Source organism: Mirounga angustirostris, unplaced genomic scaffold (assembly GCF_029215605.1).
Source record: "Mirounga angustirostris isolate CCGP_5_RB_7025 unplaced genomic scaffold, mMirAng1.0.hap1 SCAF_10, whole genome shotgun sequence".
Classification (NCBI taxonomy): Eukaryota; Metazoa; Chordata; class Mammalia; order Carnivora; family Phocidae; genus Mirounga; species Mirounga angustirostris.
In genome coordinates, this window is record NW_026991718.1 from 36264955 (window position 1) to 36292125 (window position 27171).

The 27171-nt window shown below is 35.4% G+C and overlaps 1 protein-coding gene across 6 annotated transcripts in view; it reads right to left on the reverse strand.

Annotated features, from left to right (window-relative positions):
* ANAPC1 (anaphase promoting complex subunit 1) overlaps window positions 1–27171 on the reverse strand; it is a 93517-nt gene that overhangs the window by 33591 nt on the left and 32755 nt on the right. For 5 of the 6 annotated variants that reach the window (XM_045884544.3, XM_064572205.1, XM_045884541.3 and 2 more), the window contains 14 exons: window positions 25686–25777; window positions 24609–24757; window positions 21617–21695; window positions 21151–21187; window positions 20988–21058; window positions 18507–18685; window positions 15375–15589; window positions 12949–13067; window positions 8289–8560; window positions 5748–5982; window positions 3278–3369; window positions 1602–1736; window positions 1349–1431; window positions 356–434 (listed from right to left, as the gene is read on the reverse strand). In XM_045884544.3, the coding sequence (XP_045740500.1) occupies window positions 356–434; window positions 1349–1431; window positions 1602–1736; window positions 3278–3369; window positions 5748–5982; window positions 8289–8560; window positions 12949–13067; window positions 15375–15589; window positions 18507–18685; window positions 20988–21058; window positions 21151–21187; window positions 21617–21695; window positions 24609–24757; window positions 25686–25777 (1837 nt within the window). The remainder of the gene's footprint in view (window positions 1–355; window positions 435–1348; window positions 1432–1601; window positions 1737–3277; window positions 3370–5747; window positions 5983–8288; window positions 8561–12948; window positions 13068–15374; window positions 15590–18506; window positions 18686–20987; window positions 21059–21150; window positions 21188–21616; window positions 21696–24608; window positions 24758–25685; window positions 25778–27171) is intronic. The other variant, XM_064572206.1, reaches the window with a different exon arrangement.

Here is a 27171-nt window from a genome sequence, read left to right on the forward strand (position 1 = left end):
GGGAAAATATAGGCAATTATGTCAAATAGTCATTAATTATACCCTTAATAGTAATGTTGCATCCTTAATAATGAAAGAATGTAAAATAAAGCAGCCCTAGTCACTTACTGCTTGTTGAATAATGTAAGAAGTTGAAATGTCAACTCCTAGCATTATATAGCAACATGGTTGTGTTTCCTGGCATTCCTACAAGGTACATTTGGGAAATATCAAAAGAATACTATCAATTACATCTAGATGATGGATTAATAGTAAAAGGCTCCCCTACAGAAACATTTATATTCACAAGCTAAACTTGAGAAACACAAACAGACTCCTAATGGTAGCAGAAATAAAAAATTACAAAGTACCATACCCTAAGCAAGAGAAATTCTGGCTTCACAAAGTCTAGCAAATACATGGTGTCAGGAGCACGAAGCCAATCTGCAATAGATCTGTTGGTGGAGGATATCAGTAGGCATTATTGCTCAACTAGAGAACAAAAAATCAGGAATCCCAAGACAGGTTTCAAAACACTTCTCCCCACTCCATCCACTACCCTATTTGCTTTCCATAGTACTTTATACCCTCTAATACAGTATTTGTCATGTATTAATGTCTGTCCTATGACAACATATGCTTTATGAAAACAGATATTTTTAAGTTTTGTTTTGTTCACTGAATCATCTCCATTACCAAGAAAGCACTAACATACATATTCATCAAAATAGATGAAAAATACGTTTTTAACCATTTTGTTAATTTTACATACATTCACTTTTTCTAACAAGAGAAATTCACAATACTGAAAAAATTCTTGAATCTTAAAATATTTTTTAACTTAAAAGACTTAAAATTTAAAACATAGTTTAATGTCTCCTACCCAACTTACTCTTCTATGTAAAATGTAAAAGAATAAATGCCAAAGTCTACTTTTAAGTGTCCAGCACTAATTACTGAGAGTTGGGAAGGAAGCTGGTATGATTATTAGGCAAGTTCTTGAACTAAGCAGAAATCATTTTTATAAATGGCAACCAAGAACAGAATAATGTTACGTGATTCTGACTTAACCAATCCTCAAATAACATGCATAATTCATGAAAAGGAATTTGGGCATTTTCTGATTGTCAGTGACATCAACTATAAAACAAAAATAAATAAAGATTGGCAATTATATTGTCAAAGATTAAAACAGCAAAATATATTGTTTCTGGATAAAAATCTGTATAACTTGAGTACTGGAGAGAATAAAAATCAGGTTAATCCAGTACAAGGCAAATAAACACATTAAGATAATTTAGTTTTACTACTGAGGTCAGAAAGGAAGTCACACTATCATGGCAAGGGGTGAAGAGGGGGGATGTGATACCTGTTATTGGTTTTTAAGTAGATCATAGCCAAAGCTAGAGTGGCACCTGGACAAGTTACATCCACATTTATGGTATCTCCTTCCTATCAAAAAAAAAGTTTATGTAAAAAAAATTCTGAATTATTACAAATTCTTCTGAATACTAGCCTATGCTTAAAATTAACAGATTACAAATGTTGGTAAGAAAATCACTATTTTCAAATTAACTCCTTAGCTTCCAGAATTTTGATCTGTTGCTTTATTTTGGACTTACTTTGATTTGATAACTTGGAGATTTATGCTTCTCCCTATGCATTCCTGCTTGAAAGCGCCTATGACCTCCAACCATGTACTGATAAAGCTGCTCAGGCACATTGAGATCAGACATACCTATCAAATTACTGCCATGCTGGAAAATGAAATAACAAACATATGAAAGGAAATCTTATGGATTAAGATTCATAACACATACCCATGACAAATAAAAGAATGAACTAACTTCAAGCAAGGTATTTTGGGTTTTTTAAATTAAAATAACTATTATATTATTATATTATTCTAAATAACTAGTAATTATTCACATTAAGAATTACAATACTTAGGGGCACCTGGGTGGCTCAGTAGATTGAGCGTCCAACTCTTGATTTCGGCTCAGGTCATGATCTCAGGGTTGTGAGATCAAGCCCCACATTGGGCTCATGCTCAGCAGGGAGTATGCTGGAGATTCTCTCTCTCCCTCTACCTCTGTCCCTCCCCCTGAGCACACTAGTGCACACACTTTCTCTCCCTCTAAAATAAGAAATAAATCTTTAAAAAAAAAAAAAAAGAATTACAATACTTATATGTTCAAGTTAATACTTTCATTTCACAAAATAAAGGCTTCAAAATACAGTTAATTACTAACAATAAAAGAAAATATTAGGTATATAAATGAAACTTGAACTACAAACATCTGAGTCCTTTCATTATTGTATCTATGAACTATTTTAGCAACAATAAGTATAATATAAACTTATTGAACACTTACTGTTTCAGGTACTGCTCTGTGTGTTTAACATGAATTAATTTACCTAATATGACAATTCTACCAAATAGCTACTATTTTACAGATAAGGAAAGTGAGGCACACACAAAGCCCAAGGTTACAAAGCTAGTAATTGGCAGGGTTGGATATAAACAAGGATATAAAACTAATCCATGGAGTTGCTTAGCCACTAGACAATAGTGTAGTTAAAGAACATGACTCACTGGTCAGAACCAAATCAATGTCCCAATTCCCAGTATGCTGCTTTTCCATTGTACCATCTGCTTCTTTAGTTCATGTGTCAAGTGTGAAGAATCAAAAACCTAACAGACAGTGAACTTTCTTTTTATAATTTAGTTTCAGTATAACACTGTATTGGTGGTTCTTAAGGAACCCACATTCCAGGTAACTCAGTCATTTGATCAACTGTTTCTGATAATTCTACACTATGTCTCATGGATGTGATTAAAGATGGAACAAAGTGATACTGTATTCTGTTACAAAGCAAATACTACTGTGACAACATTCTGAGATCCCAGTGAATACCAAGATGCCAAAAGAAGGTCACGGTTTATCTCTAGCAACTACTATAGACACTTAAAGCTCCCCATCATACACAATTTTCTTTTTTCTGTCTGAGGGGGCTATCACCTCATCTTACATCTTTAATTCTTCAAGATATTTCATTCCCTGAACATTTACATCTAAGCCAGGGGGATAAAAACTTTTAAGCCCCACTCTTCACTACAAATTCTCTCCATTTCCAAATCTAGCACTTTTTGAAAAATATCCAGAAAGAAAAAAAAGCTGAGAAGCAGGTTAAGTCACAGTAAGGCAGAGTGGTATTCAGAGTTAAGTGTCAAGATCATTTGTCTCAACATGCAGATGTCATAACTGAAGCATCTGAAGGCACAGAGAATGCTTACCCCCAAGCAAACCATGCCCAGAGCCAAGCCGGCAGCTAAAGAGTAAGACTCCCTGTCAGTGCAGTATTCCATTTCAGGACCAGGGGGCCGTCCTATAAAATAGAAAATAACACAATTCAAGCTGGCCTACTGGCCTCTTAAAATTCTACCATAAATTTTAGAATTAGCTTTCTAGTAAGTTGCATAAGAACCATTTAGTCAATACAACCCCGCTCAGAAAGATATGACATTATCACAAATGGTATGCACAACTGTTGGTTTACTATAAAGCAAAGCCCAAAATGGTTCCTTTAATGTACCAATTTGAAAGGACTGACTTTTAGACACAATGGAACCTCGGGTTTTATTAAAAACAAAACAAAACAAAACTATTTGACCACTTCAAGTATACACACGAGAAAAACTGAAAATAGGAGATAATGATTTAATATAGTATTTCTAAAAGTTGTCTCAATAATCACTTCTCGGCCTTTTGGCTAAGATCAAGTGTAAAAGTTGTCTCAATGAAAGGAAAAGTCAAAGGAAAAGACTCCCTGATACACCAGGGAGTCTGTGGGATCTCATAGAAGTATATATCTTTACATGTAAGATATTTCTTGATTATCTTAAAATATAAAAATCTGTTTTATTTTTGAACATTTTTAGTGGTTTGGAATAAAAAGGATGTGTTCACATGTTCCCCGTTCTTAAAGTAAAACTGATATTCTAGGGAAAAAAATTATCAAGAAATAGAAAAATTTTTTAAAGGAAGGGCACTCAAAAATGTTTTAATTTTTAATCTCTTGCATTTTGTTTTTTGTTTTGCTATTTCCAATCCACTGTTCAAATACTAATAATGGACAGGAAGGACCCTAAGTTTTTAAGCTAAATATTATGTTTTCAGACACTTAACTCATACTTTTAAAAAGCACCCCCTGATTCTAATTCTACCTCTAGGGCAGCAAATACACATAAAGACCCCTCTGTCCAAAACAAATTTCATACTCCTGGGATTTTACACACAGGAAAAAATTTAAAAAAAAAAAAAAGGAAAAAAATATTATACAGAAGTAACCAATATTACACAGAAGTAATATTTATATATAATAGCAAAGAATTAGAAACAAACTAAAAAAGTCCTGAAAATTAGAAAACAGGCAATTTACAGAACACCATTTCGATGAGATATGACACAATATGAAATTAATTTTAAAAAACACTTATGACAATGATATATGGAAAGGGCAATATAAAAATAGTATGTACATTCTATGATATAAAAGAGCATATGCATATGAATCTAGATGAAATCCTCTATATACAACATGAAAGAGGTGTGCTATAAATCACCTTGCAGATGAACAAACTTTAAAAGCCACTCTTGAGTATCTTCTGAATAAATGTTTCTCAGACCAACTTATACTATTACATATTTTGGTAACAGAAAAATTTCAGTTTTGTGAATAATTTATTTCATCATTGTAGTAGATTAAATTGTTGGTGTCAATTTTTCACTGCCCTACAGTGCTCATATATATACATCCATACCCTTGACAGAGCCTTATGGCGGACTTGAACATGTGACTAGCTTTGACCGGGGATCTTAACTGGCATAATGTAAGCAAAGGCCTGAAATGTGCTTGCATTATTTGGTTCTCCCTCTTGACCTTCTGTTACCACCATAAAACAAGCACATCCTCTAGCCTGGGCCTCAGAATAAATCATCTGGAACAAGAGCCAGAGCAGCATATCTGCAGACCTACGACCTAAAGCGGAGATGCCAGGCCAATTTTGTGGTTGTTAGATAGCATTATTGTGGCAACAGCTAACTAACAGAATCATTCCAGAGAAAAACATATCTTCAACAATATATCCTGAAATAGGATAGAACAAGACATGGAATTATGTGTCTAAATTAGTGAACATATTAATAATGCCAATAGCATTTCCATTTGTCAGAAAAAGATAACAATACATAAGACACATTTCCAAAAGATTTAGACTCAATTAAAAACAGAGAAAATGTATTTCATTACCAACATACCCACCAGCACGTAAAGGAGGAAAAGCAAGGGTCAATCACTTCCATTCTCTTGAAAGTAATAATTGTCTAACAGAATGAACACTGTTTCTAGGGATCAAAGTAATCAACTTTGCATTTCAAGTGCAGATCACTGCTAGATACTGCCTAGTAAAGACAAAGCGGATAAACAGCACTCTCACTTGTGATTAAAACCACAGGTTATTGCATTAAATAGGATCTCTGGAGCTCAACAATGGGCTGGCCAAATAAACATGTAGATTAATAACCTGCACACTAATATCAGTCTTGGAAAATATTACTTATACTATTTTTTTAATTAGCATCAGAACATTCTAACAAAAGTTACTATTTTTCCTTAATTTTTGTGATTTTACTATTGTTTTTACTTTGGTTCCTGTGGAGTGGGCAATGTATGCTTATGAAGACATAGCACTATTAATGCCATACCTATTTCAGCCAACAGGACTTCCGCAGTATGCCTGTGAGCCGTCCCTTGATATACGAGGCCGATGCCAACCACTGCAGCCACTTGGACATTATGAGGAACATCAAGCTCTGTGGACGTTGGGGGTAAGAGGGCAGGAATGTGAATGCTAAGAAGCCGGGTAATTGACATATCCATGGTGCCTAGTTTAGCAGCAGAAACACCAAGGAGCAGTCCAATGCTTGTCATTTCATGACCCTAAAGGTAGAAAGTAAAATGAAATATAAGTCACTACCTGTGCAGTCTTAAATAAAGTACTGCCTGCCAGTACTTTCAGTAAGTACTTTTATTGACAGGCACAGTGAGAAGCACCAAGAATACAACAGCAAACTAAAGAGACAACAGTCCTTACTCCCCCGATGCAAGCTCCCTAATAGAGGAAAAAAAGTGTTGAGGTAAAAATATACAAATAAATATATTATTGAAAAGCAGCATATTGAAAAAGCACAAAGTAATATGAAGTATTATTTTTTTTTTAAAGATTTTATTTATTTATCTGAGAGAGAGAGAATGAGAGAGAGAACACGAGAGGAGAGAGGTTCAGAGGCAGAAGCAGACTCCCGCTGAGCAGGGAGCCCGATGTGGGACTCGATCCCGGGACTCCAGGATCATGACCTGAGCCGAAGGCAGTCGCCCAACCAACTGAGCCACCCAGGCGCCCTGAAGTATTATTTTTTAAGAGCCTAATTTCAATTAGGAGCTGAAGAATTATTAGGAATCTCTAAAGAAGTAAAACTTACAACAGGACCTGAAGGATTAATACAAATTAACCAGGAAAGTGGAAGAAAGGGGAGGCACTCAGCTTTAGAAAGTAAGAGAAAATGAGGTCAAGTGAGAGAACAACATGTAAATGGTTCTGATGTGATCCAGAAATAACCCCTCACAGTAATGGTCAAGTGACCACAGAATGCCAAGACAGTTCGATGGGAACCAAGTAGTCTTTTCAGAAAATGGTGCTGTGATACTTATAGACCACACGCAAAAGAATAAAGCTGGACAGCTTCCTTATATCATTTACAGAAATTAACTCTAAGTGGACCACAGAACTAAACATAAGTGCTAAAACTATAAACCTCCTGGAAGAAAACATAGGTGTAAATGGGTTAGGACCATGGGTTAGGCAATGAGATATGACACCAAAGCACAGCAATTAAAGAAAAAAATTGATGAACTGGACTTCATTAAAATTAAAAACTCTTGTGCTTCAAAGATACCATCAGAAAGTGAAAGACAACACAAAGAATGGGAGAAATTTTTGCAAATCATTTATCTGTTAATGGACTTAGTATCCAGAATACATAAAGAATACAATTTAGTAAGATAACCCAATTTTAAAATAAACATAGGATAGACATTTCTCCAAAGAAGACTTACAAATGGCCTATGAGCACATGAAAGATGCTCAACATCATTAGCCATCAGGGAAATGCAAACCAAAACAATGAGATATTACTTCACACCTACTAGGATGTCTATAATTAAAAAGACAGACAAATGTTGGCAAAAATGTGGAGAAACTAGAATCCTTATTTATTCCTGGTGGGACTGTAAAAAGGTTACAGCTACTCTGGAAACAGTTTGATAGTTCCTCAGAAATTTAAACAAAGAGTTACCATATGACCCAGCAATAGTACTCCTAGGAATATACCCAAGAGAAATGAGAACATACGTCCACAAAAAACCATGTACATGTTGATAGCAGCACTATTCAGAACAGTTAAAAAGTAGAAATAACCCAACTATCCACCAACTGATGAATGGGTAAACACAGTCTATCCACACAATGGAGTATCTATTCAGCGATAAAAAAAGCACGAAGTGCTGATACATGATTCAACATGAACAAACCGTGAAAACACTGTAAGAGAAAGAAGCCAGCCATAAAAGACCACCTACTGTAGGATTCCATTTATATGAAGGAACCAGAATCAGCAAATCCAGAGACAGAAAGTATATCCACGGTAGCCAGGGCCTGGAAGGTGACTGCTACTGCTACGAGGGTCCTTTATAGACTGATGAAAATGTTCCAAAAGTAATAGCAGGAATGGATGCACAACTCTTTGAACATACTAAAAACCACTGCATTGTATACTTTAAGTAGGTGAATTTTTATGGCATATAAGTGGAGGAGTTTATGCCAAGAGAAAGAGTTTAGTTTGCCAAACTCCGAAGTGAAAGAACTTGGTTTACCAAGCAGCTAAAATGGCCAGTCCCTATGGTTGGGGGTATAGAGAGCAAGGGGATGAGTGGTACAAAGTAAGGTTGGACAAGTAAGTGGGATCACACAGGCTCCCAGAATGTATATCAAGAGCAATGAAAGATCTTTAAAAAGTTTTGACCAGGGAAGTGATATATGCTAACTTACACTTTAGAAAGATGACTCTGCCTGCTATGGGAAGAATGGATTGAGAGGTACAAGAATGAAGAAGGAAGAGCAAGTAGAACAATTAGGAGCTACTGCAGTGGCCTGGACGAGGCACACTACAAGGAGCTGGGAGTCTCACCTTGGTCAAGTAGTCATGGATATTGAGAGTAGCCAGCTTGGTAAGGTGCCCATTCAGACCCAGGGCCATGAGAAAGCCAGCATATTCATTGGCTAACTCGGCATGCTTGGGCTTATTGTAAACAATCCAAGCTGAGTCAATCTGGGAGGCAGGAGCTATCTTCAGGCCAGCAGCCACACCATTGTGGAAGCTGGCCCAGCTTGTCATGTTGGGAGGCACATCAATATTTCCACTGTTAAGGTCTACTGTTGTGTTCCGAGGAGGAGCCCGTCCTATTCAGGCAAACAAATTTAAAATTGAAAGAATAATTCATAAATCCAAAATTGCTCAACTTAGATTTTTGTGAATAGTGATTACCTTTTCTACACTCGAAACCCTTAACCCCGTAATATCTGGAATGACATTAGGTTATTATGAGTACTTTAACTTGCGCATCAAATTTGATGCAAGGTGAAAAAACCATATTTAAAACAGTTCATTATCTGAAACTGGACCCCTTTCTTACACCATATACAAAAGTAAATTCCAAATGGATTAAACACTTCCATGTGAGAACTGAAACCAAAAACCTCCTAGAAGAGAACATAGGCAGTAGTTTCTTTGACAGAGGCCAAAGCAACATTTTTCTAGATATGTCTCCTAAAGCAAGGGAAACAAAAGCAAAAACTACTGGGACTACATCAAAATAAAATGCTTTTGCACAACAAAGGAAACTATCAACAAAACAAAAAGGAAACCTATTGAATGGGAGAAGATATTTGAAAATCATATATCCGATAAGGGGTTAATATCCAAAATATGTAAAGAACTTATTTGATTCAACAACAAAAAGAAAAAAATCTAATGAAAAATGGGCAGAGGACCTGAATAGACATTTTTCCAAAGAAGACATACGATGGCTAACAGATATGAGAGGATGCTCAACATCACTAATCATCAGGGAAATGCAAATCAAAACCACAATGAAATATCACCTTACACCTGTCAGAATGGCTAGAATCAAAAAGACAAAAATTAACTAACATTAGTGAGGATGTGGAAAAAAAGGAACCATCATGCACTGTTGGTGAGAATGTACACTGGTACAGCCACTGCAGAAAACAGTATTTTGAGGTTCCTCAAAAATTTAAAAACAGGAATACCATTTGATCCAATAATTCCACTACTGAGTATTTACCCCCCCAAAACAAAAGCATTAATTTGAAAAGATATATTCACTCTATGCTTATTGTAGCATTATTTACAATAGCCAAGATATGAAAGCAGCCCAAACATCCATCAATAGATAAATGAATAAAGAAGATGTAGTGTGTGTGTATACACACACACACACACACGCACACACACACATAGGAATATTACTCAGCCATTAAAAATGATGAGATCTTGCCATTTGCGACATGGATAAACCTAGAGGGTATTATGCTAAGTGAAATAACTTAGATGGAGAAAGAAAAATACCATATGATCTCACTTATATGTGGAATCTAAAAAACAAAAGAAATGAGTAAACAAAGAGCAGAATCAAGCCTATAAATACAAAGAATAAACTGATGATCACCAGAGAGGAGAGTAGGGCAATAGGCAAAATGAGTAAAGGAGAGTAGGAGATATAGGCTTCCCATTATGGGACAAATAAGTTATGGAAATAAAAGATACAGCATTGGGAATATAGTCAGTGGTATTGTAAAAAGATTGCATGGGAACAGATGGTAGCTAACATACAGAGTGGTGAGCATAACATACAGAGTTACTGAATCACTATGCTGTATACCTGAAATTAATCTACCATTGTATGTCAACTATACTTAAGTAAAATTTTTTAATAAAAAAAATTTTAAGAATAAAATAATTCATTATCTTTTTTGCTAAAATACATGGGGCTATGATAATGGATACCAATTTAACTTTATACAGATCTGATTAGGATACCCACTACTTCAAAATCTGTCAAACAGAAGTAAGCTTATTAAAAAATAAAATGAATACTAACATCACAGTTAAGCTATATGAATAATAAATTTCAACCTGTGATTGATGACACTGATGTTAATTTCAAATATGCCAGCCTATATTTTTCTCTGAACATTAAATACCTTGTAAAAAGAGACAAGGACCTTTATAAATTTGCTTTCTTACTATACATGTTTATCTCTCTATATAAGTATCGGCTTATATGCCATTGTTAAAAACGCCAAATTGCATTCAGGTAGTACTATAAAAAGTATCATTTTATAGACCTGAGTTACCCAGTGAACCATAAAGAGTATCTGCTAAATTAAATTTTATGGTCAACTTATGTAAGAGTACTGTAAATTAAATGTTCATGATGCTATGCTCTCTTTGAATTCCTTTCCTTGAGTCTTTTGGTTCTCTTTTGGATCTCCACTGTGTACATGCAAATACTGAATTCTTTTTATATCTTTAATGTTCTGTATTAATTAGGTCAGGTCATGGATGAATATTTAAAATAACTATTCTAAATATTGCATAAAATTATATAGTTCACTACAAGTTTGAAAATATGGTTTTAAAGGAGTTCTGAAGTTAAATGTAAAATAAATTTCAGATAGATGCACAATGTCTTAATTGGAGTGTGTATACACAAACACACAAAGTAAAACATATTTGTTTTTACCATGTGCCTTGTGTACCTAAGAGCTAACTCAAATAATGGTGTATGACAATGCCACGCTGGGTGACAAGTTCATGAGGTATACTTTTACCTTCTCAAAAGGCAGAGAGATTAATAATGAAAAAAAAAAATGAACTCTCTAAAACAATTCATCATATGCATAAGACAGAGTATTTACACACAAGAGAAAATGACAGGCAAAGGGTAAAACAAATTTTCTTCAATAAGAATAACAACATACAAATGTATTGATACCAGTGTGAGTTAAGGAGCTATTTTAAGAAAATATCAGTGTGAATTAAGGAGCTATTTTAAGAAAGTATCTTTTCCTAAATTAATTATTAAAACAAGGTAATAATTTGGGGGTGGGGGAGCTTACCAGTATCACTAAAAGAATAAAAGTTTGGACTAATGTCAGAAACACATTTTGAATATGCAAATTTAACTAAATGTATTCAGAAAAAAGAAAGATGACTCATGTATTTATTTTTTTAACACCCACCCAAGCATCACTGCCCAGATTTAATACATTTTAACATTTCCCAGTTTTACATGAGATTCTTTTCTTTTTAACTCAAATTCTTTATATGAAAACTTTAAACAGTTGAAAGACTAACATAACGAACACCTATATACCCCGCTCTCCATGAAGATTCAGTAATTATTCAGATTTTGCCATACTGCTCCATCTCTAAGAGAGAGAACAATTCAAATATTGAAGGTAACTCTGCTTGCTATGTCTCTAAATAAGATTAGGGCTCCAGAATAGGTATAATATTGAGATGAAAATATGTTCATTCAGCTGATCTCATCTTTCCATATGTTACTAAACGTAAAAGCTCTCCACATATTTGAATGGGACCCTGGATTTTTTAAAATTATGCAACTTAAAACACTGCAGAATTATATTGGTATATACTATTATACTATACATTACTGTGTGTATGATAAATACATTTCATACAAGTCCCATAAAACCACACATACTATACTTCAGGAATTTTCAATGATAATTTCAACTGTACACAACTGTCACCTTTAGAACATATTCTTACCAGCATTAGGTGAATATGCACTATAAAACCCATTGTTATCAATAACATTAGGAAATGAACACACTTACATCTTGCAGAAGTAAAAACTCACACAACCAATCAGAAAGGTAATTTGACAAGACGTTAACATCAAAGCCTTAAAATCTTGCTGTCCTGGGAGTTCTACTTCTAAAGCAATTAACATAAATAAATGACTACACCCTGACAGCATGTTTATAATAGTAAAAAAATGATAATTCCCAACAAAATCAGGTTGTTGACATAAACTATATTCCATCAATAAAATACTCTGGAGCAAATAAAAATGAAGTTGTTGACTACAAATATCTGTATTCAATACCTACCTACATAATATATTCACATAATACAATTGTACACCTATGTATGCTAGATATGAAAGGATGCTCACGCTATAGTACATTTGAAAACAATTTCTAAAACAGTTAAATTTTCTGATAATTAAAAATATATAAAATTATAAACTAGAAAAATAAAATTGGGAACCATATATACCAAAATGTTAACATTCTAACAAGTGGGACTACTATACTATACGTGAGCATTTTTTCTTTTTGGTTAGTATATTTTTGTGTTCTTGTACAAGGATCATATATTCATAAGATATAACAAGACACATTAAGATACAATGTTTTTACATATTATACTTTAAGATTATTTAAAGTTCAGTAATCTCACCATCATCAATATCTTTCTAAACTTTCCCAAGTGCCTTTTTATATCATGAAACAGTCTCATTAAAAGCAAAATTTAGTAATGGGCTGCATGCTACTTCCCACAATGTTTAGTTTGATTTGCTATTTGAGCTCTGACAACCACTAGAGTGGTTGATATCTGAAATTAGTGGGGATAGAAAGAGCATTTCTTTGGTTTTAACTAAAATAATTCAGTAACTCCACTAAAAACACACTTAATCATTTTCCTTTCTCACTGAGCCAGGAATTTAACATACCAGTCAAATTCAATTTGGGAATAGGCAGTGGTTCCGTTGGAACAGGATGGTATGAAAATAAGGTAAACATTCCTCGTCCTACTGGAAGGGCCATAGTTCGCTGACACAACTGGAGCAATCTGTAATTAAAATCAAAACCAACATGTGAAAAATTCTGGAGCAAAAAAAAAAAACCAGAATGTAATCTGTAGTTAAGCATTCCAGAAGAACTGCTATGTAAGAAGAAATCACATCAGAGTAAATCCATACAAAGATGTGGATGAATCATCCAAACATGGTTATTCTCATTTTAATATTCTTGTTCCCCTTAGAAACTCTAAGGGAGAGATACATTTCTTTTGTTTCATATTTGCTTTGAGTGAAAACCAGCTGGTCTATAAACCAAGCCAACTCTCCCTCAGCAACCAAAAAGAGAAACCCAAAATGCCATTCTGATGCTAACCTGCTCAAAGGTATGTTTTGGGTTTCCTCATTTTGTTATTTTCAGTCTAGCTCTCTTCAGTACATCTGGGATCCTCCTCCCACCCTTTTTGCCAACATAGCCTCAGAAGCGCCACCTCTGCAGGCATCTGGGTGGCTCAGTCAGGTAAGCATCTGTTTTCAGCTCAGGTCATGATCCTGGGGTCCTAGGATCAAGACCTGCACTGGGCTCCCTGCTCAGCGGGGAGTCTGCTTCTCCCTCTACCCCTCCCCCCTGCTTATTATGGTCTCTCTCATGCTCTCTAATAAATAAATAAAATTAAAAAAAAAAAAGTGCCACTTCTGTAGCCTGTACACAAAGGAAAGCAAATCCCTATATTAGAGGTCAGTGGATTTCACGGTGTCTCCAGGGAAAAAAGAATTAGTTTCACTTACATGATGGCTAAGACTTATAGGATTTATAGCACAATAAGTTATATTCAGAGTTAAAATGGCTTCAATGGGCTGTACTTTGAAACTTTAATACACCACACTTAACTTGTTTCTATGTTAAATCACATTCCACATAGCCCCTTAAAGCAAAATCAAACAGGAATTGTGGAAGTAGGGGTATTTATAACCAGGAAACGCTTAACAAAAGTTCTCTTGTTAAGATATCTGTGTTAAGATACAGAAATACCCCATCAGAGGCTAACATTTTCTCTGCAGACAAAGCTATTCATAAACATGTTCTCTCCCTAACTACATACATACAGCTGCTTTTCTAGTTTTTTTGGTAAGAAAAATCTGCTGTCCCAAGATTCTTTAGGAACAGTGCCCCATGTTAATTTAGAATCCAAAAAACTCAAGGCCATATCCCATAGAACTTTTTAGCAGAAACCTTAAACCCACTAAACTGTAATAATGAAAACAAAATACTGTAATCCCTTCTACCTGAGATGTCACTGATTATAAAGTTTAAAAAAAACAAAACAAAACAACTTGCTTCACGTATCATTGAACTCAGTTAATAATCACGGCTAACTGCACTGAGCTTTACTACGTACTGGGCAGTGTTCTAAGACTATATAGATATAACTCATTCTACACACACAGCAACCCTGTGAGGTATGAATGCTACAATTATGCCTATTCTTATAGTTGAGACAACTGAGACAGCAAGAAGTTAAGTAATTCATCCAAAGACACCCAGCACATCCAGAGCCCACACTAACCACTATGTTTCCATACAATTTCTCTGTCCCTCAGACTCCTCAGTTACAGATAACTAATACCTAAGTATACATGGGAGAGGAAACAGTGAGACGCAGATTAAGACTAACTCAGATCTTCAGCACCCTGCAGCTAGGTATGGATGATCCTTCCCATAAAGCAGGACCAGTATAAGCAATGCGAGAACCAGAAAATAATGGTGGAAAATGACAGGCGACAGAGACATGGCAGGTAACAGGACAGGAGAGAATTTTCAAATATAAGTTGAACTGTCCCAAGGCAACAACTCTGGAATGTCACGGGATGGTTACTACTGAGTATTACAATTACCAAGGGATATAACATATGTTAGAGATTGGCAGTAGAGATTTATACAGTATTACCTATCGTATCAGAAAAAAAAATACTGGTTTTAAGTTTTAAGTTTAAGCTACACTAAAAACATATATACATACACACACACACATATATACACACACGCATATTTTTTTCCTCATCAAGATACGGAAGAATGAGTTGAGTTTTGCTTTGTTTGTAAATTCTCACGGTAACTAAGCAAAATGGTCTTAGAGTCACCTTTTCTAAATAACAGAGCTGCATTTCAAGAGGAAGAGGATCACTTATGTCATCAGACACTCTTGTGTTATCAAATGCCAAAATATTTTGAAAAAATGTATGGTTTACCGAGGATGGATAAAAACTTACAACACATGGTACTTTTAACTCTGAAGTATCTTTTTAGGGTTTTTTGTGTTAAAAAACACTGACAACAGATAACAACATGCCTCCTTTACCTGTTTTCTTTTTCCTCAATGAACTCGTGGTCACTGAGTTCTGGGTACTGTACTACATTGACACGGACGGGATGTGCACTTTGAAGAAGCCTTCGCACGTCCTGCACTCTTAAATCTTCACTCCATATTAACGACATAACCTCCTGATTCATGTCATTCATGCCATCATCTTCCTCCTCTGTTTCTGTTCCTGAAGGAACATCTGATGAGAGCACCTGAGTAACAGACTTGGTTGTAATAATAATTTAAAAACCAAACACCATGCACTTACTGAACACAAGGATATACAGGATGATGTGCCGTGACTCTATTGTACAGAGAAAATATGTATTCCAAAGCAAGGCTGGTTTGGGTTCCCACTGTATACTGGGACTCTAATCTAGAAGTCTTTTTTAAAAGTACAATTATATTGCTCACTTGGGAAAATTCTTTATTGAGCCAAGGGAAAAACATTAAATTTAGGAAATAGTCAGGAAGCTGATCCATTGAACATTCTAAATAACTTCTAAAACTCTAACTACATCCTAAATATCTTAAAAAGGAAACAAATTACTGCAAGCAGAATATGAAACCCACTCACTAATACTAAAGAACCCACACAAACATAAATATTATCTTTGATTAATATAAGCAGAAGAAAACAACCTGGGAGGATATAAGCCAAGGGCTGGAGGAAGCTGAACAAAATTTTCTTACTTTAGTACTTTAAATGGATCATTATTGATTTTTACTTTTTTTTTTAATAAGGATGTCTTAAATAAAAATTCCTTAATCAGAAAGTAGCTACAGCAAAACAAATGAAGAGGGTTAATCCCCTGATTATCATTCTGTCCTCAGAAGCTCAGCATGTGTTTTCATATGAGCCCTCCCCATCCAAGTAATTCAATCACACTGCAACCTAGGTGTGAATAGCATAAAATCTTCTCATTTTCTCTCAAGAACTTTATACTCCTTTAACAAAAGATTAATTCCTAGTTAAAATGCTAAAGTTTTGCAACATTTAACAGGGAAGCAACATTAGCCTAAAAAAATTATAGCAGATGTGACTGACTAATCCCTCTTACTTAGTTCATAAATATTCATTACGGTTCCTAAGGAATATATAACATGAAAAGAAACTATTCTACTGGGTGAGTTGGCTATAAAGTATAGATCCAAATAGTTCATAAACTGAATTTCGATGAGTCATAAAAGGTAGCCTCAAATAATATAAAATGTAACCTCAAATAACTGATCAAACTGAATTTAGATAGAATTACTTAAAATGACATCTAAATAGATCAAAGATTATCAATACCATTTGGTTTTAGTGCTAATGATGTTAAGCTGCTTTCACTCATAGTAACAAATGAGGTCGAAATGCTAAAACTTATCTTGATAAAGGAAAGGATAATCCTATTATTAGCAAAAAAAAAAACACAAAAGGTTTTCTGTTTAAAGTAGGACAAACACTAATTCAAGTAAGAGCTATTATATGAGTGCAGATTAAAAGAGAGATGTGCTGGGCCAACCCTGCCGGAGATGGGATCCCATGGAAACTGCTTCTCTCATAGATCCAGTAGGCAACTCTAATGTTAGGAATAAAATTTTGATACAGACTCTGAAGCTCTGAAGAAACATTAATAGCCTAAGATGTAATATGAATTATAAATAGTTACAGTATTTTGATTAATATGTGTTGGTTCAAAAGATGAGGCAAATTTGTGCTGTTCTCTTGGGGATATAAACAAAGTACAAACGGGGTGCCTGGGTGGCTCAGTTGCTTGGGCATCCAACTCTTGATTTCAGCTCAGGTCATAATCTCAGTGTTGTGAGACTGAGCCCCGTGTTGGGCTTCATGCTAGGTGGAGCCTGCTTAGGATTCTCTCTCCCCCTGCCCCCTCCTACTCGATCTAAAAAAAAAAAAAAAAAAACCAAAGTAAAAGAGTCACCAAGAGTGGGAAAACCATCCCTGAATCCTCTATGATCCTCAGGGTAATGCAGTGCTACCATTTATATTTTTTTAAGTTAAATAGAGTTCTAGAAAAAGTAGTTGAAATTCCACTTTTAAGTTTTAAAAGAGGCTGATTTATTTTTTTTTTTTTAAGATTTTATTTATTTGACACAGAGAGAGAGAGAGTGAAAGAGCGAACACAAGCAGGGGGAGTAGGAGAGGGAGAAGTAGGCTTCCCGCCAAGCAGGGAGCCTGATGCGGGGCTCGATCCCGGGACCCCAGGATCATGACCTGAGTCGAAGGCAGACGCTTAACGACTAAGCCACCCAGGTGCCCCTAAAAGAGGCTGATTTTAAAAGAGAGATAATTAGGGTGCCTGGGTGGCTCAGTTGGTTAAGCGACTGCCTTCGGCTCAGGTCATGATCCTGGAGTCCCAGGATCGAGTCCCACATCGGGCTCCCTGCTTGGCAGGGAGTCTGCTTCTCTCTCTGAACCTCCCTCCTCTCATGCTCTCTATCTCATTCTCTCTCTCAAATAAATAAATAAATCTTTAAAAAAAAAAAAGAGATAATTAGAGAGTAATGATGTATTTCATTTTTTATTTGTAGGCTTCTCAGAACCCATTCTTTATAAAAGCAGAGGAAGACTGACAAAGGATAGAATTTCAGGAGGAATAACCTAAGACATCTTCTAAAGAACTTTAGTGTCCCCCATCCCAGCTCCCAAAAAACCCTTTCCTGGAGCTTCAGTTTTATGTGATTAAACAGATATATTTACACCTGTTTAAAAGGTTAAATTCAAGAAATTCAACACATCAAAAAAGTATGAAAGAGAAAACAGTTACATATTCAAAGTAAAGATACATGTGCTCCCCCTTTTTCTACCTAATAGTCACAAAGTAGTTAATTACCGATATGGTACAAGCAGAGAAAGAGTCATGGTAGTGGATCTACTGACTCAGCACTTTTCCTGACTTAAAGGAAAGAAAGGTCTAGGCAAGAGGAGCCTTCACAAAATCTCCTGTTCCCATGTTCAATTTATAAATAAGAAGATCTGCCCAATTATAAACCCCATATGGCATACAATATAAAAGACAAACTGATATATACACTTGTAAAAAGACTTAAAAAAATGGAGAATATTACTACTTTGATTTTGAAACTAAATCTGAACTTTGAACTTTCTATGTTGATACTCACAGATTTCCCTTTGGGTAAGTTTCCTTCGCAGGCCTGCTTGGAAAGATCCTGACGTCCGATCAGGAGACAGACAGCTTCTGGCCAGTCTGAAGCAGGCTGCTCACGACAGTGGTAAACTGCATCTCTGATGGGAAGAGCAATTCCAAAGGGAAGAGTTTCCAAGTCTCTTAAAGTGAAACCTTGTGATGAAAGGAAGGGAGAAAATTTTTCATTTAGACCTGCCACTGTCCCAATTATCCTCTGACTCAAGTTAATCAACATCTATCCTGACAAAACAGAAATCGATTTTTTTCATCTTACTACCAGACTAGTGTCTTGACATCTAGGATTAGTATAAAAGGTCCTTTAAAGAATTAAAAACGGGGCACCTGGGTGGCTCAGTCAGTTAAGCGTCTGCCTTCAGCTCAGGTCATGATCCCGGGGTCCTGGGATTGAGCCCTGCATCAGGCTCCCTGCTCAGTGAGGAGTCTGCCTCTCCCTCTCCCTTTGCCCCTCCCCCTGCTTATGCGCTCTCACTCACTCTGTCAAATAAATAAATAAATAAATAAAATAAAAGAACTAAAAACCTTAAGGAAAAGAGAAACAACCCAATAGGAAAGACAGGAAAGACAAAAAGACATTTCCCAAAGAGGAAAAATATAGGCTATAAACATATGAAAAGTGATCAGGAAAGTTCAAATTAAAATTATTAAAATTATAATTTCACTCACTTGATAGACACGTATTAAAGTAAATCAACAATATTTCCCACCCACAGCTGGTGGTGGTACAATCGCTTTGGAAAACACAAGGCAGGTACAGATAGGTCCACCTCTATGGTCCACTAATAGCCATACAGAAACTTGTACACAAGTGCACCAGCACACAACTATTAAAATATTCAGCAGCAACACTAATCACTATGACAAAAAGAGGGAAGGGAGGAAACAGCCCAAATGCTATCATCAATAGAATGGATAAATAAATGGTGCTATAGTCAAACAATGGAGTATGTAGCAGTGAAAATGAATGACCTACTACTACACGAGTCAACATGGATGAAGTGAGCAGAAAAAAATAATTTATATCTATATCCATTTACATGAAGTTCAAAGACATACAACACCAAGCAATATATAAAGATGGTAAAACTACGAAGAAAATGAGGTAATACAAAATTTAGGTAAGGCCGTGATTACAGGTAGTAAGAAGGTGTGTGAGAGGAAGATTATCACATGGAGCAGAGATGTAGGGCCTTCTAATATACTAGCAATGTTCTATTTCTAATGGTAGGTGACCAGTACACAACAATGTTCACCTTATTATTATTCTCTACACATTTTATGCATTCTTTTATATTTTACCACACTTCATATTTAAAATTTTTCAAATCCTCAGGTAAAATTTATTTTTCTTGTAATGATTTTCTAAATTTTTTTATTATGTTATGTTAATCACCATACATTACATCATTAGTTTTTGATGTAGTGTTCCATGATTCATTGTTTGTGCATAACACCCAGTGTTCCATGCAGAACGTGCCCTCTTTAATACCCATCACCAGGCTAGATTTTATACTATTATTTATATATTATTTATTAATATTTAAAGTTGATTAATTATTGAGGTAAAAATGTTTCCTTATGAGAATAACACTTTTATTAAATATTATAATATATAATATACAAACAGAACTAACTCATCTAATATTTTTTGGCAGAGGACAATTGTAATTCCATAGGACAACTATTATAATTTTTAAGGGAGCATATTAAAAAAACAGCAAAAAGCTAAGTCATTTAAAATACTCTTTAAGAATTCAGACATCCTGTAATATTCATTATACCATTACTTTATAACAAACTGTTCTGTAACACTGCCATATTTTTATACCTTCATGTCCATAATTTAAAGTTTTTTTTTAGTTCTTCATTTTAAATGCAAAAAAATGTCTTTAGTATTTTCCTCGGTTTAAAGCCTAAGAGCACTGGCTTTGGGAAAAGGGAATAGGGAACTCCTCTCCTCCCTTTCCCTCCTCCCAATTGTATCCTCATCTTGGAGCCTAAGTCACTAGCCTATATTCTTCAAAAGCATACCCTGAAATGTCTGTATAATTACTTTTAGATTTTGCCAGAAATACTCCCTCCTGATATGTGAGTATTACAATGTCTTCAAGGCTGAATGTGTAATGACTACAGAGCCACAGCTTTGACTGGCCTAGAAGGGCAAATAAACATTTCTTACCCACTGAGAGATAAAAAGCTGGTATAGCAGGATTATGATATGGAAGTTGTGACAAGGTCAGGGAAAGGAAGTGTGGCTTGATGGGCCACAATCTTGGTCCTGCAGGACCCTTTCACAGAGTGAGAGCCCCTGTCCTGCCACCCAGTTCTAGCTCACTGGGAGGAAACAAGGCCTACTGAGGAAGGAGGTTTCTGTGGAAAGCAGGCGGTTCTCACCAGCATCTCAAAGACATGTAAAAAGTAACAAGGACTACCTTACCTACGTTAGTCATCCAGACAACTAATTGTTCAGCTAGACTAGAAACTGATGTAGAATGCTTGAAACTAAACCTGTAAGGGAATGAAACATGAAGTTATTCAACAGTAAAACACAATAGTGCTTTCTATTTTTAATATATAAGCACAATCTGAATAAAAGTCACCTGTTTTCTTCTTGTTCTGCTTGTGACTTTTGGGGGGCTAAAAGGCAACAAAATGAAATTTTATTTTGATAGTTATCCTCATAAAGAAAACATGTAACATGTAGAAGACATTTGGAAATAAAAATTCACTAACAAATAACTCCTAAAAAATAACAAAATAAGCAGTCCTTTGGCAGACTGGAAAGTGTAATAATTTTCCTGAGGCCAAAATAGTCCTTTTTATGTACACTGAAAAAACAAAAAATTTGTTAAATTTGAAGTACTCCTGGTCTCTGAAAATCAGCTGTGGACTGCAGGCTAGACCAGTACAAGAGGTCACCTCTAAAATGAGGCAAAACATGCCCTCTAAAGCAAACACTTAGGAAATTTTTCATTTTTTAATTTCAACTCTGATATCAACACTTATAAAAATTTGTTTTGGAAAAAAATAATTCATTTTGGGAAGCCTAACATTACACTGACTTACCTATAATTATTCTGGATAAATACTGTGAGGAGTCCTCAGAAACAGAGCTCTCATTACCAAGTATATAGAGTGCAATACTCTGCATAAGGAGAAAATTAACATTATTTTTTAAACAAACAAGGTATAATTACAGGAATTATAGGAAAATTCATCCATTTTAGGTGTACAGCTCTGAGTACTGACAAACATTATACAATAATATAACCACTACTACCGTCATGATACAGAACACTTCCATCACCCCAAAAAGCTCCCTCATACCCGCTATAGTCAATCCACTCCTGCTACACCCAGCACCGGAAACAACTCACCTATTTTCTTTCCCTATAGTTTTGCCTATTCTATAATGTCGCATAAATGGAATCTTAGAATATGTAATCTTCTGTGTCCTACTTCTTTAATTTAGCATGCCTCTGAGATTCATTCACATTACTGCATGCATCAGTGGTTTGTTTCTTTTTATTGTTGAGTAGTATTCCATTATGCAGATTTACCAAACTTTCTCTATTCATAAACTAATGGACACCTGGATTGTTTCTGTTAGGTGAACCCTAACCCACACCCTTCTCCACTTTGGCCTTCAAAGTTCTCATTTGAGTATTTGCTACTTGCTACTACCACCAAGAGCTGCACCTGCAAGTAGCTTTTTTTTTTTTTCTGAAAGTAGCACAATTCTATTAAAATGTTACTACAATGCTGGAGAATCTTAAAAATCCTGTATTCTAAGGGCGCCTGGGTGGCTCAGTCGTTAGGCGTCTGCCTTCGGCTCAGGTCATGATCCCCGGGTCCTGGGATCGAGCCCCACATCGGGCTCCCTGCTCTGTGGGAAGCCTGCTTCTCCCTTTCCCACTCCCCCAGCTTGTGTTCCCTCTCTCGCTGTGTCTCTCTCTGTCAAATAAATAAAATCTTTAAAAAAAAAATTTTTTTTTAAATCCTATATTCTAAACCAATACCAGCATTGCAAGTGACATATTCCTAAACCTAACTGACATCATATCTAACAAAAAAAAAAGTCCTAATATGAATATCTGTAAGTTGACTAACATAATTTAAGTTGGAGGCTGACCGACTTGGTATATTCATATTTCTCTGGCTCCTCTTTGTGGCTAGAGATTACACCAAGTCAACCCCCCATTCAGCAGAGTTGGACAGGACCAATATATTTGGTGGTTTTACTTAAAATGTTTTGACACAGGTATCAAGGGATGTGAAAGTTCTGGGATTAACCTGTTCTTAACATTCTGTAAAGGTATTTAATGCCACTGAATTAACTGTACACTTAAAAATATTTAAAATAATAAACATCACATTACATAGATTTTACCATCATTTTTTTAAAAAAGAAGAATCACTATTTTACATGTCTGTTTCAGAGCCACAGGGGACTCTGAAGCCTCTTTCAACATGAAGTAAAGCAGAATGCAGAATAAGGAAAAGACATGTGGGGTACAAAGACATTTGCAGTCCAGTGGTATTTGTGGGGGAGACAAAAGCATGGGGTTCTCCTATAAGCCTAGGAAGGCCCCATCTCTGGAAAGGTACACAAAGGACCTGTAGGCCGGCTGCCCCAGGGAGAAGGGACCAAGGAACAGGAGCATGAAGGAACTCACTTTTACTAAAGTCCTTCGGTTCGATCTGAAGGTCTGATCTTGCACATGTATTAACTATTCAAAGTAAACTAATTTTTTAAAGTAAGTAAAGATGCGTTTCTTTGGAGAAAAAATTCAAGTAGAATTTTTTTTGTAGCTATACACATGCTGATTGTAAAATTTAAATGAAAAGGCAAAGGAACAAAATAGCTAAAACAATTTTGAAAAAGAAGAGTAACAAAAGGAATCATCACATTAACCAATTTTTAAGACTCACTATACAGCTACAGTAATCAACACAATGGGGACAGCAACATAGATCAATGGACAACAAAAGAAAGCCCAGAAACAGATCGACAAAATTGTGGCAAATTAACTTTTGACAAAAGTGCAAAAGCAATAGAGAAAGGAGAGTCTTCTCAACAAATGGTTTAAAAGAATTGGACATCCAAATGGAGTAAGAACCTTAACCTAAACCTCACATCTTATTAAAAAGAAAAAAATATTATCAGAACGGATTACAGATCTAAGTATAAAGCATAAAACTATAAAACTTCTGCAAAAAAACACGAGACAGTAATTGTGACCTGAAGTTAAACAATGAATTCTTAGACACTAAAAGCACTATCCATAAAAGAAAAACTGGATAAACTGGCTTCAATAAAATTAAACATTTTTGCTCTGCTAAAAGAAACATTAAGAGAATGATGAGACATGACAGCTACAAACCAGAAGAAAATATTTACAATCCACATAGCTGACAAAACCTCCTATCTAGAACTCTAAAAACATCATCAGCCATTAAGGAAATGCAAATTAAAACCACAATGAGATACTAGTACACATCTATCAAAAATAGCAAAAATTAGAAATCATGACCATACCAAAACGGACAAGGATGTAGAAAAATTGGAACTCTCACAACTGATGGTGAGAATGTAAAATGGTATGGCTGCTTTGAAAAATACTTACTTTTATAACCATCAATCCCACCTCTGGGTATCTATCCCTGAGAAATGAAAATTTACATTTACACAAAAACCTAGGCATGAATGTTCATAGGAGCTGTAGTCATAACTGCTAAAAAACTGGAACCAACCCAAATATCTTCAACGGGTGAATGGGTAACCACTGTGAAACATCCCACAAAGGACTAGCGCTCAGCAATTAAATGCAACAAACTGCTGACACAGGCAAGAACTTGGATGAATCACAAAAGCTTGTGGGAAGTTTTAGGGGTGTTGGAACTGTTCCGTGGCCTAATTATGGTGGTAATTACATGAACCTATACATTTGCTGAAATTCACAGAAATGTACACAAAATGAAAAAAAATTAATTTTTTTGTGTAATTTTAAAAATTAAGTTTAAAAAGAAAAAGATAAACAAGATAGGTAATACATACCAAGACTACAAGTCTGCTTCTTTCACAGATTCCAGGAAGGTAAGGATAGGGCGGCATTCCTTCACCCTTCAAACAAGAACTCACCCACTGATAAATACTTGGTGGCTCAGAAGTAAAAAATGATGGATGATGCATAAATCCTGTTTGACCTTTAGAATTAGATAAACATTTATAAAGACACAAGAATACGTTAAGATAATACCATTTTATTCTCTTTTTTTTTTTTTTAAAGTAGGTTCCGTGACCAGTGTGGAGCTCAACATGGGGCTTGAACTCACAACCATGAGAGGAGGACCTGAGCCGAGATCAAGAGTCAGATGCTCAACCAACTAAGCCACCCAGGCACCCCACAATACAATTTTATTCTAAAGGGAAAATAATCAGTATCTGCCATTTGGAAACAATCAGAATAACATTTTTCTCCAAAATACTCCATGTTTTCTGTCACAGAAAATGACTGACTATATTATAATATGTAGAATGTAAATGACTACTATCTTATCCCATTCTGGATGGAAATTTAGCAAATTCTTATACTCAAGACATATGAAGAATCTAATCAAAATTTTGTACCCTAATCCTAAAGGTGAGAAAACAAGAGAAACCTAGGATTCCACTCTAACAATTGGGACCCGATCTTGAGTCGCTGTAGTTCAAGGTCTAAGGCAATAGAATGGTGACAGAAATGTTCTATACCTGTACTATCCAATATGGCAGCCACTATTCTATGTGGCTACTGAGTACGTGAAATGGGGCTAATGCAACTAAGGAACTAAATTTTCAGTATGAATTAATTTAAATAACATATGGTTACTAGCTACTGATTAGACAGGTCTAGGGCAAAGCATCCTTAGCACCTGGGGATGGATAAAACTTTTCCCACACACCGAAGGAGAAGTTAATGTTATCTCTTACTGTAAGTCAGAGGTCAAACACTACAAACTGAAATCTACCTGATGGAAAAACAGCACCTCTGACTTAGAGAGTAAAGGTAAGAAATACAGTGCTATTCATCAAGAAAGATACGAGAAAACGTCACTCACTGTTTAGATAATCTTTAATGGCACAAACACTTACCTTGATCAATTGTGCACACTTGTCCGGTGGTTCTGACAAGTGTTGGGTAATCTCTGTAGTAATGATCTACATAAGGCTCCAATTTTAAATCCCTAAAACAATAAGAGCATATAAAAAAGAAATCACAAGAAAGGTATTAGAGCATTTTTCCCCACAGAGTTAGGATTCATCAGTTCAACTTTTCAATTTAAAAAACTTATGACAAAGAAGATAATCAAATCTAGAGTCCTTTTATTCTATTTCTGGACCTTGAAGTGTCCAATATAACAAACGCAGCCCAAACTTTTTGCTAGATAAATTTTATGGAGGTTAAACTAATTTCTCCTTTATTATTTGTTAGTTCTGTTGTCTTCAGCAAGTTATCTCTATTAGCTTCAGTATTTTCTTCCAGAAAGTAGATAAATCCTCCTTCACTCACTTTTGAAGATTAAATAAGATATATTATGTAAAAATTAGCTTTAAAAACATAAAACATTATAAAAATGTTACTTATTTCAGAAAGCCATGATTAGAGTTCGGAAGTCATTTCATTACAAAAGAATTTTCATGCTAGTAATGATTCGTCATAAGAGAAACTGACCATCAATTAAAACTGCCACTTTTTTGGGGCGCCTGGGTGGCTCAGTTGGTTAAGCGACTGCCTTCGGCTCAGGTCATGATCCCAGAGTCCTGGGATCGAGCCCTGCATCGGGCTCCCTGCTGGGCGGGAAGCCTGCTTCTCCCTCTCCCACTCCCCCTGCTTGTGTTCCCTCTCTCGCTGTCTCTCTCTTTCTGTCAAATAAATAAATAAAATCTTAAAAAAAAAACAAAAAAAAACTGCCACTTTTCAGAAAAGAATTTCAGAGTCTCAAGGAAGAGCATAGAAATTAGAAAATGTGCTATAATCTTAACTCAAGAGTTTGACATTTCAATTCAAATTCAACTTTATTACCAAGTGTCACAAAGGCTGAAATAGCACCTAAATATGACCTTCACAATTCAGTGACGAACACAATCTTATTGTGGATACACTACAAGAGCCTCAAAGACAGGGATAACCACAGACTGAGACAACAAAAACACAGCAAAAAGAACCCTCAACTAGCAAACAATATTCATGTTCTTAGGAACAAACTTAGACAAGTTTCATCATCATTAAAACAGGGATCGTAATACCTACAATTCATATATGTAAACTATGATTGTGTTAACTATACCTCCTATTTGAATTTAGGTATTACTATAAAACAGCAGGTGTTATACAATGCCCACCATAGTGTAGCCAAGTCAGCTTGTCAAAATGAAGAGCTGAACAGGTCACCTCCATTGTTTAAGACACTTTTATGATGTCCCACTAATCTTAGGATAAAGACTAAGAACCGCATAACAGCCCACAAGTCCTTTACATAGCCAATACCTTCAAACACTCTGTGGTTTATAGAAAATGCTCTGGTTTTCTGAAAAGGTAGATTTCAGAAATTTATTTGCAAGGTTCCTATATGATATT